Source organism: Delphinapterus leucas, chromosome 12, assembly GCF_059928025.1.
Source record: "Delphinapterus leucas isolate spDelLeu-1000000601 "Yukka" chromosome 12, BTC_Dleu_Yukka2, whole genome shotgun sequence".
Classification (NCBI taxonomy): Eukaryota; Metazoa; Chordata; class Mammalia; order Artiodactyla; family Monodontidae; genus Delphinapterus; species Delphinapterus leucas.
This window is the reverse complement of record NC_143140.1, coordinates 84,417,121-84,429,369: the sequence shown is the minus strand read 5'-3', so window position 1 is coordinate 84,429,369 and position 12,249 is coordinate 84,417,121. Positions and strand designations below refer to the sequence as shown.

General features: G+C 35.3%; 1 protein-coding gene across 9 annotated transcripts in view; it reads right to left on the bottom strand.

Annotated features, from left to right (window-relative positions):
- SCAF8 (SR-related CTD associated factor 8) overlaps positions 1-12,249 on the bottom strand; it is a 201,047-nt gene that overhangs the window by 128,054 nt on the left and 60,744 nt on the right. For all 9 annotated transcript variants that reach the window (XR_016395260.1, XR_002642778.3, XR_016395263.1 and 6 more), the window contains 6 exons: positions 10,847-10,947; positions 8,225-8,338; positions 7,097-7,253; positions 5,078-5,211; positions 3,307-3,451; positions 1,480-1,548 (listed from right to left, as the gene is read on the bottom strand). Coding sequence is in view for 4 of the 9 variants with exons in the window: in XM_089922180.1 (XP_089778306.1) it covers positions 1,480-1,548; positions 3,307-3,451; positions 5,078-5,211; positions 7,097-7,253; positions 8,225-8,338; positions 10,847-10,947 (720 nt within the window). In the remaining 5 variants the exon portion in view is untranslated. The remainder of the gene's footprint in view (positions 1-1,479; positions 1,549-3,306; positions 3,452-5,077; positions 5,212-7,096; positions 7,254-8,224; positions 8,339-10,846; positions 10,948-12,249) is intronic.

Below are 12,249 nucleotides of genomic sequence, written 5' to 3'. Positions count from 1 at the left end.
CTTTTCTAATTTTCAGAAAGAATAAACAATTCTTCCTAATTAACCAACAGTAACACAAAAAGGATCCTAATGTTGTCTAAACACTGAAGGAGAGAAAAGAGTTTAAAAATGTAAGAAAAGTGGGTTATAACACCAAAACGTAAAACTGTATCATAAACACTCTCTTTACAATAAAGTCCTTTGGTCTAGTATTAGGCCAAAAAGCTCTCAAAAATTGATGCAGTCATCTCAAAAGAATAGAGAAGTAACATGAAAGGCTCTTACTGTCCAAAAATGAACAAACTGAACTTCAAAAAGAAAGGTGAATGCAACCACTTGGAAGTAAAATCCATTAATCCATAAACACTACTAAAAGTGTAGGAGAAAAAAGTAGAGGGAAGGGAGTGGAGAAGGAGAAATAAGAGAAATCCTCCCCCACCTTCAGTCACTGGATATCACAGGTAATATCCATAGAACTCATTACTCTGAAAAATTGCACTTACAGGAAAGAATTTAGCATCTCCTGTACAACTGTACTTCAAGGTAACTAAATACTACTAGTTGGTAAGAGAGTTTTTCTTTACAGAAAAAATCCCTGCTAAGAAATGTGGAAGGAATTACAAAATTCGGAAGGTCACCACTTTGCAACTAAGGAAAAGTAGATTCAGCAATAATAATCAAAAGATGAAACCATCTGATGAAAATCTGAAGGGCAACTTTTTTAAATGACCAGGTCCCACTATCTGAATGCTCTGATCCATTATGACATCATTAAAAGTGGGACGGGCTTCCCTGGTGGCGCAGTGGTTGAGAGTCCGCCTGCCGATGCAGGGGACACCGGTTCGTGCCCTGGTCCAGGAAGATCCCATATGCCGCGGAGCGGCTGGGCCCGTGAGCCATGGCCGCTGGGCCTGCGCGTCTGGAACCTGTGCTCCGCAATGGGAGAGGCCACAACAGTGAGAGGCCCGCGTACAGCAAAAAAAAAAAAAAAAAAAAGTGGGACAAGAAGGCACTGCACAGGCTCCTGATGTGATATAATATCAAGTCCATAGCACCCCACTTGTTAAGTATTCTTACCAAAAAAGTTGAAGCATATTCTAAACAAGCCTATGGTGCTAAAAACTTTCTATTTGCAGGAGATTCAAGGAAGATACCACAAAGAAGCTAAAAAAACCAAACCCATTATTTGGGATCTTGCATACAGAAGTGAACTGCTTTTCAACAAGTCAAAGACATGAAGCATTTTTAAAAAGGGGGCTGTGGGTGGGGCTGCTCTAGATTAAGACATTTTATACACAAAACAAAAAACACAAATTTGATACAACAGAGCAAATCTGAACTGTCATATGATACTGTTAATTTGTTAGAAATCATTTAACCCAAAAAATGCATTTGTCTGAAAACTTCCATGAAAAAAAAATTAACAATAATTCACAAAAATGAGAACCAACACATTATCACTATCATAAAGAAAGAAAATTCTTAAAGTAGAAAACTCACATGTTGGTACTACTGGTGGAATAGTAGGTGGTGGTACAACAGGTGGTGGAACTGGAGGTGGCATGAAACCTACATGGAAAAAAAAAAGACCAAAAATAAAATAACAAAAAGTGTTACTTTCTTTTAAAATCAAAGATTCCAACAGCTATAAATGAAATCCTACATTCTTAAAACAGTCATTACTACCTCATATTTATGAATATATTTTCCATTTAAAAAATTACTTTTATATACACTACCTTATTTGATCCTCCGTAAGCTAAGTAAAGCACAGAGAGCCCCATCATGAGCATATACTACTTATTTACTTGGCATGCTCTATGATGCTGTAAAATCAATGATTAAGTCAAGCCAGGCAACCTGTTTATATGTTAGCATGGTGACTGTACGGGAAGTTAAACATTGTATTTCAAGCGGCTGATACCATTGTATGCAATAATGTCATCTGTGAAATGTGCTGTTGTACTTCTCTGATGTATATGCTGTTTACCCACTATATCAGAATACTTTTATTAACCTTGGACGTTACTATATTTTATTTTGAGCACTGAAACAAATCTTAATCAAAAATAAGTAAGAAATAAATAAAATAAATTTAATATTGGCTGTTTTATGATTTTAAATATCATATGATCAAACTATAAACCTGCTTCCCTGCATTTTTAAAATACAGAGCTACCATTAAATTCCAATAGAAAATAGTGGCTAAGAATAACGGGAAAAAAAGATATGTGGTTTTCAACAAATGAATGCTAGATAAAGACTCTATAAAATCCATGTGGTATGGTTTTTGAAAAAATCATTTAAAAATACCTTCTGAGAAAAAATTTTAATTTTCAATCACAAATACAGATTTGTGATTGAAGATATTTGATGAGTAGTTTTCCAATATTTAAAATATTAAAAGATAAAGTTCTTACTAAAATCTGCATCAATTTCAAATTATGTATTAAACTGTAATTTTAAAAATTTACATTACATGACAAATTACAACCATTTTCAGACAATGAATTTACTTTTTGGCCTTGTTGACAGTTTTTAGGAACTCTATTCAATGATTAAGAACTTAAATTACAGAAGTCAATTCAGTACTTCTTTTCTATAGTACACAAATAATTCATGAAGTTCAAAAAAAAATAGTTCTGAAAAACAACATATATCGTTTGATCCCTTGTATTATCTCTCTCCTTTGTCTAAACCTTCCACGATCTAATACGAAAAACTCTATCTCTAACCTATGTAAGCAATTATTTATATTTAATTGATATGTGTTAAGTAACCTACAGTTTTTACCTAGAAACAATGATTCAAGGAACTTCTGTTTATCTATAATTTATTAGGTCAAAAAAAGTATTATGAATTCAATTACCATTTTAAGATATACTATAATTTCTAACGTCAAAATGGAAATCTAATGATTTTTAGGAGGACTAATCTATATAATTTAATGCATACTTTCTGATGAATGGGTGATAACTATAGAGAACTTTTATATAAAAACTTCAACATAAATTTTAAATCATCTTAAGGCATTTCAATGACTTTAAAGGATTCCATTTCTTTTCTGTCAGTGCTTCTTAAAGTGTGGTCCAGCAACAGTACGCATCAGCTGGGAACCTGTTCGCAATGCAACTGTCCTGCCCCACCTCAGTTCCACTGACTCAAAAGGAGGCTGGGCCAGCAATCTGTGCTTTAACGCGCCCTCCAAGTGACTCGCATGTAAGCTATGGTTGGAGAATCACTGCTCTACAGCGTTTAAACCTGGAAAAAGAACATTTTAAATGATATTCTAAATAGAGTTGAAACGATAAGACGAAAATTTCTTACCAGGAGGTGGTTGTGAAGGGTTAAAACTTGCGCGGAGAAAAGGCGGTGGAGGAATTGGACTGAATCCAGGAGGAGGAACTGGCATTGACACAGGAAATGCTGGTGGGACTAAACTAACTGTAGGCACTGCTGGAGCTACTGGAATCTTTTGTGGATAGAAAATAAAAAGTCCATGTATCATTTTATCCATCTGCAACGATTACATCTTAGGACAACCAAAGATAAATTATTTGTTTCTTTTATAGGAAAGTAACAAATATCATTATATTAAGTTGTTTTGGTTTTTTTTTTCTTCCTTTTTGTATTCTTATAAGTGAACTTACTTGAGGTAAAAGCAAGACAGTATTTTTCAACAAACAGTATATGTAGAGATTGTGAAATCTACCTTACATTCGAGTGATGTAAAGATGTGGGCACCTACTTCAACAGTGAATACCATGCTCAATTTTACACTGCCATCTCCTACTAAGTTTATAATACCTAGCTATATTATGCGATCTAATCACCATTAGGAAGCATGTCACTAACAGCTTTAAAATGGCTTGAATTTCTCATTGATTTGTTTTCTACTCTTAATCATAAATTCTTTTACTCATCCTAGGTACAACAATTCCCAAATATTTATCTGTATTATGGCATGGCTGTACCCCTCTCCTAAAGTTCACACTGTATCAATGGTCTATTCAACATCTCAACTTTGCTGTCTAGAAAGACACTTCAAACTTCACACGCATAAAACTGAACTCCCAACTGTCCTTCCCAAACCACACTTCCACAGTCTTTTTCATTCTCAGATAATGGTTAACTCCATCTTTCCAATTTCTCAGACCAAAAACCTTGCCTCTGCTCTTCCTCACAACTCAAATCTAACCACGCGCACTGGCCACACCATGACAATACACCTAGGATCTGACGACTTCTGGTTGCCTTCACTGCCATCAGTCCAGTCTGAGCCACCATCATCTCTCACCTGGATTGCTGCAACTTTTAACTGGTCTCTTTGCTTTTATCAATGCCCAATATTCTATTCTCAAAATAGCTGCCAGTGTAATCCTTTAAAACTCTAAGCCAGACTGAGTCACTCCTTTCTTCAAAGTCCTCTAATGGCTCCCCATCTCAGAGTGAAAACCAAAGTCCCCCTAGAGGTCTCACTTACACTAAGTTGCCTCTCACTCACTTTATTCTTGTCTGCTTGTTATTGCAGGAACACACGAAACATGCTCCTGGCTGCAGGCCTTTGCACTGGCTGTTCCCTCTGCCTCTAACGCTTTCTTCAGATAGCCACATGACTAATTGCCTCAGCAACTTTAAGCTGTGGCTCAAATGTCTTGTTCTCAATTAAGTCTACCTCACCGTTTTATTTAAAATTTTAAACACCTACCTAGGCACTCTTGATGACCCTTGTACTACCTTCTCCCCTCCACAGTATCTTATAAACTTATTAATTTTGTGTTTTCTGTCTCCCCTATTGAGAACAAACTCTCCGTAAGGGAAGGGATTTGTGTTTGTTGTTTTTTTCCCACTGATGTATCCCTATTCCAGATGCCTAGAACAGTGAATGTCACAGAGTAGGCAATCAATAAATATTTGTTCAATAAATAAACATTTAAATATGAATTACACTTTTTCTAAAAGAAAAATTTCAAAAATGCTTATATTTAATATTAATATATTTTGGACAATTTCTTCCAAGTTTTATGAAGTAAAGATGTGACTAAAAACAAAACTGTAAAACAACACATTAAACAATAAAAAAACACCCAGCACTAACCTGTAACATAGCAACAGGTGGAGGGAAAACCTCTGCCTGGGTTGTGACCACTGTCTCCTTTTCAACTGGAGGTGGGCTCTGAGTTGTCTGGACCGTCTCTTTAACGGGTTCTGAGCTTTTCACACTTTCCCACTCTAAACAAAATATTTGAAATTGATTTCCTCTGGATAGGTGCAATTTTTCATTTTATATGTACACATTTGTTTCGTATCTGAATAGTCCTTCATCTACCTTGGCACATCTTTAAGATGTGTCCACAGCTGTCAGTGCCAACCTATTTGGTTCTGCTGAGATAAATGTGATTAGGGTACTAGGAGTTCAAAGCAGCATGACATGAGGCACAAATCAAAGACACTAAAATATTCAGTCTAGAGAAAACACTTAAAAGGGATATAACAGATACGTATCTCAAAGGCTGTCTGATTTAAGACAAACCAACCTTATTCTATATTTTGTCATAAGGCATAAGGGAAAAACAACAAGTATTAACCCAGTACAGAAAGATCTTTCTGAAAATACAAAAAAACGCAAAAATAAAACAAAGAGGCTCCAATGGTTCCTCCAGAGGTTCGCCTCCCTTAAAGCTCAAAGTCATGAGAATGACTAGTAAGACCACGTGACTTCGCCCCTCGGCACCTCTCTGACTTCATCTCCTACTACTCACTCCTCTTATGCTCAAGCCATACTGGTCTCAAGACTTTCTAACAGACTTGGCGCTTGCTGTTCTCTCTGTATGAAACACTCTTTCCCAGATAGCTGCATGTCTCACGCCTCTGAATACCACCTTCTCCATTAGACCCTCTTCAACCACTTAAAACTCCAATAGCTCTACACCCATACTGCCTATCCCCTTTCCCTGTTTTTTCTTCTTAGAACTTAACCAACACTGAAATACTACCTAGTTTATCTATCTTATTTATTATCCATTTTTTTCCCACTAGAACATGGGTTGGCAAACTCTTCCTATTTGTAAGTATTTTAGATTGTGCGGGCCATGTGTTCTCTGTTACAATGACTCAACTGTTGCTGAATTTTAAAAAGTCATATACAATAGGTAAACACAACTGAGCATGGCTGCGTTTCAATAAAACTTTATTTACTGAACAGGCTGCCAGTAAGATTTGGCCCATGGGCTGTTGTCAACCCCTGTACTACAATGTGCACTCCAAGAGAGGAAGGATTTTTGTCTGTCTGTCTCACTGCTATAATCCCAGCTCCTAAAGTTATGCCTGGCACACAGTAGGAAGTGAAATATTTTTTGAATGAATAAATGTTCTGGAGGAACATCCATCCAAAAAAGAGAGAGAAAGACAGCGAGAGAGAATGACAAGAAGAAAACAACTGAAAAAGTGTTTGAAAATATGTACATTGGCCTGAGAACAAAAATACTATTCTGAAAATTAGCTAATTTTGGTAGAAGAGTAGAAGAGCTAAGATATCAAGAAATAAGTATAACATATTTCAATTCTTTCCCAAGCATCCATTATTCTGTGAATTTATAACTGAAAAATTTTAAAACAAAAAGACAGATTTTTCAAAAGAACGGGCCGGATTATCACTTGGTTATAAACTTTCTAAAGCAGCATGAATCTGAACTACAGCTCTCTGAGATTCTATTCCTGGCATCCTCAACATAGATACTAATCAAAATAGTCTAGGAAGTTTTTTAAAGAAATTTCCTAAATCCCCAGTTCTCATTTAAACTCAAGTAACTGAAAAAATTAGTCTTTACAAGCCTCCATATATACAACGCTCTCAAAGACTGAAACTTTTTAAAAGACATATATAAAAATGCTACATTTAGAGTTTTAGGACACTATCTATATACTCTGACATTTATGAAATAGATCCCATTAAGTATACACATTGAACAGGGTAATGTTTCACTTTTTCCCCTCTTTTGCAGGATGGGGAAGAATCCAGGAAATAAACACAGTTCACCCCAACATGTAAAACTCTTATCAATTACAACCCCTTAAGCATATTTTTAAACAATAAAACTACCCACAGGGCTCTTACCAGTATTTACAGTTTCCTGATCAATCATGCCTCCTTCTGCAAAACCTTCCAAGTCATCCAGTTTAACTTTTTCCCATGGTATATATGTTACTCCAAGATCCACATCCCAGAATTGCTTGTATTCTGTTTTTACACCTTTGTTTAAAGCCCAAGCAATCTATCAGGAATGAGGAGAGGAAAGAAGAAAGCTCATGTTTACTGTAAAAACAAGGTAAAACATACAAAATCATATGCTAACAATGCAAATATGAATAAAATTAGTTTTAAAAATCAGCTGGACAGGCAAAGCATCACTGCTGGAATAACAGTAGCCAACGAAATTTTTTCCATGTATTTTCTGATTTTGTTTGTAAAATAAAACCTGCATTAGATAGCAGTGGTGTTTATAATATGGGATTTATTTCCACGTCTTACTATGACCTTAAAACAACACATTTCCAGAAATAAACCAAATCTACTTTTCACCATAAAAATGTCAACCTACATTAGCGATAATCAGAATAGCTAAACAAAATCTTGGTACTCCAAGAGACCAGTGACACTTTAGCTTACCTAAACTCTCTGCCATAAAATGAGAAAGCACAGGCATATTAGCTCCCTTGAAAGTAATTTTAAAAATTTTAATTCAGTTGCTAAAACTATGGAATAAATTAACTCCAAATAGCAGAAATAAAATGTAAATTAGTTATAAGAAGTAAAAATGGAAAAATACACAATAAATACTCAAAGACTAAGAGGAAACAAATATACATAAATAAACCCTTCACAAGGGCCTGAGTTGTATAAGACAAGATGTTAAAAAGGAGACATTAATAATATAATTAAGGGGTAGGATTAGGAAGCACTGGGAAGGAGTGAATGAAAGACAAACTTGTTAAAAATGAAAAAGTTCTGCTCATAAAATGGTGGCCGGGTTGACTAAGAATACTGTGCATGTGTGATTTTGAAGAACTGCTTGAATAAAGTTTTGGTTATTGTTTTACCTATAGCCAAATTCTATAATTTAACAATACTAAAATAATAAATTTCTATCAAGGTTTGCCTATAACATTAAAGAAGAAGATGAATTAAATACAGGAAACATTCTAACAATCCAATAAAATAAGAGCACGTGCCCCCCAATCTCACCTTAATGACCTTGGACCCAATTTTATATGACCCGGAACTAAGTTTCTGAAGAGCCCGAAATGCATCTTGTCGATGAACCATGCAGACATAAGCACAGCCCCTGGGAGGAATCATCTATTAAAAAAATTATTTTCTTTAGAAAGGGTGTCATGAGGAGGGCAAGTCATTACTGGCATTTTATAGTTTCAATGGAACAGAACATTGATTATTAATACTGAATTGTTTCCCCTTTTCTTCTTCCAGCTATCCGTTTATTGGTAAAATTCAAGCACAATCAGTTGAAAAAAAAAAAAATTCAGAAGCTAGTTGGGTCTCATTCTAAGCCATGATATATGTGAAATCTTGAATATCACGTGTCAACTAAAGTTTTAACACACAATGAAGAGCTATTAAAACAATGTATAGACGTGTATATAATACCACCAGATAAAAGGAAAACAAGACTGTATGGCCAACATATTTGAAGGCATACAATTTATTTACAGTAGTATTTAAATTTTGCCAAATGTTATGTTGAGTAATGTGAGAAGGATTTTTGTTTTGGGGAAGTATCTTATCCTTAATATAAAGTCCAAAATCTACAACAAATAATAAAACTAAAGCTTTTCAATTTTATAAAACTTAACTTTGTCCAAGTACTTCTGGACAAAGATTTTAATATGAATAAGAAGATAGCCTCAGTGTAAGGATCTCAAGAGGTTTATTTACAAAGCATTTAACTACTCTATAAACTACCAGATCATAAAATTATCTTTAATGTATTAACTTAGAAAAATACACAGAGCATTTCAGTTTCTTTATGAAGAACTCAAAAGGTATTCTATCACTTTGTTAGTACTTAATACCTAATAAGCTCTCGCTGTCAAAGTAACGCTTCCCTCAGCCTTGCTAACAGCTGTCACTTTAATACCAAATTTCTCGAAAGAGAAGTCTATCCAACCCCTTATATAATTCATCTCTTGCAATGTAGATCCAACCCCTTACCAACCCACCGAAAATATTTTCTTCGAGCTAATGAACTACTAAATGCTAAATCTAATGGACTTTTCTCAGTCTTCAAACTCCTCCAAAACGAAGTGAAAGGTTTATAAATCTTCCATTAATTTTTCAAATCCTGGATTTTATCACTAGCCATTCAGTACACTTCAGTTCACAAAATAACTTAGTGCCTATTACTTTTAAGTACTACACTCTTAAAAGGTAATACAGAAGAAGAGGGAGACAAGGCAAACTAATGTCCAAATGACTGTGGTATAAGAAAGACTACAAACGTCATAAGCAATGTGAAAATACAAAATGCTACTTGGATTCGGGATCTGTTCAGAGCAGTGATTCCTGGCTTTGCATCAAAATCACCTGCGTAATTATGGCACTTTGATAAGAATCTAAAGGTACTGATAATGGGCATCCCTATATGGGCATCCCTATTTTTTCAAATGTCAACCCATTTCTGATATGCAGCTAGAGCTGAGAACCACTAGTTTAAAGGCAGAGGAAAATCAGAAAAAATTTCAGAGGTTATATGATCACAGACTCAGAGATTACTTATGTTCTGACAGGTGAAATTTAAAAAGACGAAAAGAGAAGCCTACAACACTTTCATGGTGTAAAAAGAGGAATCTGAAATACCTAAGTTGAAACACTCAGCCAATTACCTATTAATTAACCAATCAATCAGCTATTTATTATCTGTGTAACTTAGACAAATCATTTAGATTCCTCACTGGTAAAATAACAATATTTGAATTACTTAACCAGCTTCTTGTGAGGCTCCAATGAGATCATACATAGTTGAAAGTAAAATACAAAATGGTCAAATTCAATTTAAATAAAGAGTGCTGTTATTAATACCAAAAAGTCAAGTTTGGCCATATAAGGAATGTTGAGAATATAAGGAATCTAAGACTAGAAAGGAAAACCAGCCAATTTCCTGGTAAATAATGATAAAAAGGTCCAATAGACATAAAAGTATAATAACAGTGAATAAAATCAGAGAGTTAAGGAATAAGACTCCTCAAATGACTATTCCATTATCTTTAGCCTCAAGGAAAAACAACAGCCCTGCAGGAGGAAGAAAATACTCAAAGGTGGAGACTGGGTACACTGAAAGAATCAAGCTGAGGAGTGATAGAGCTATGCTGTGGCCACACAGGTTTTCTTGCCTCAGGTTTGCTCTGAGAGGAAGAGAAGGGGAAGGGGTGGGAAGAGGCTGGCAAAAGACTGGGACCTCAAGTCCAGTTGTGTCTCCACCATTACCTATGTGCTCATGTGCAGGTGATTACAATTCTAACTCAGTTTCTTCACTTTCATTAAAAAAGAAATTAAACAATATCACACATACAGTTCCTGCTAACTCAAACATTCGATGTTTTTAGGAATCAAGTGCTATTACATTGCTATAAAACTCCTAAGAATATTTTGTTAGACTTCCATTTAAAAAAGGAAAACTAATTAAGCAAAGAGATAAACAACAGCAGAGTAAACATAAAAACGATTAGAGTCAAACAATCCTTTTAAAATTTGATTAAAGGCAGACACTGTTGGGCTAATGAGGAACCAAAGTGACTCTGAAAACTCCCTATTTTTTTTTTAACTTTAAATTATTTAAGAGCTGATACTTACATTAATGGATTCAATCTGTCCAAACTCTTCAAACAGGTTGGTTAAATCTTGCTGTGTTGCCTTCTTGTCTACCTGACCAACCCACAGAGTAGTACTACATACTGTCAAGATATAAGAGACAAATAACCCAAATCACATAGACAGTTACTTCTTTCAAGTAGCTGAGGAAAAAACACTAGTAACAATAATTAAAATTTCAGATAGTATATTTTAAATACTTGTTAACGGACATTTTTATGTTATGTTTAAAATCAACTAAAATACCAGGTACCCATTCACATCTATGCCAAGTCAACTTCTTGCATTATCACCTGTTCTCAAGCGTGGCAGCACACATCAATCACCTGTGGATATCTAGAACCCACTCTAAAAGATGATGGAAGGTATGGGGTATGACAGATCAGGAACTGGGAGTTTTAAAATTCTGTAGGTGATTCTAATGTGCAACAAAGTTTCAAAACCACTTCTCATTGCAATCATATCTGTGTACCTTTTAAGTATCTTTCTGTGCTGGAATGATTAAATGGATGTTTCTCCTAAATCAACAGTTAAATCTTACCCTTAAGGAAAGAATAATTATATACAAAAAATATATATACAAAAAGGAAAAGGCTAATTTAGAACTCATTATCACGAAAGACTTAGGGATACTTAAGGGCTGGAAGCCACTTCCCTTTAAGAAATAAATGCTACACATGAGACATCTTGCCTACTTTGAGCTGCACTGTTCATGTCTCCATGAACATCTCCTTTTCCTGAAAACACTGACTTTAAAAATATTTACAGCTGATATAGTTGCAGAGTTTTAATATATTTGGATTTATGTCAATATCATTAAAAAAAAGTCTCCAGCTTTTGGGTTATCTTTCATCTACAACACAGCCTAGAGCAGGTTTTACTCTAGAGCTAAGATGTGACCATTGCAATGTGGGTTTCACATTACATTCTACTGAATGTGGGTTTCAATCAGGTCTCCATCTCTCTACTCTGGCTGGTCAGAACTTGAACGTCTTCCAGGCCTGTGTGAGCTTTAGGAACCTGTTCAGCTAACAGATGCCTGGAAATTGCTCTTTCCCTGCTCTTTGCCTCATGCAGTCTTACCCTGTGCATAAATAACTTAATAGTCAACCAAAGTCTCGAAGGGCAACATATTAGTTTTCTTTTGCTGCTGTAACAAAACACCACAAACTTAGTGCCTTAAAACACAAAAAGGTATTCTCTTACAGCTCTGGTGGTCTAAAATGAGTCAACAAGGCTGCATTCCTTCTGGAGGCCCTAGGAGAGAATTTCTTTGCCTTTGCTAGCTTCTACAAGCTATCTGCATTCCTCAGCTCATGATCCCAACCCTCCATCTTCAAAGCCAACAGTGTAGCATTTACCAATCTCTTTCTCCTTTCCACGTT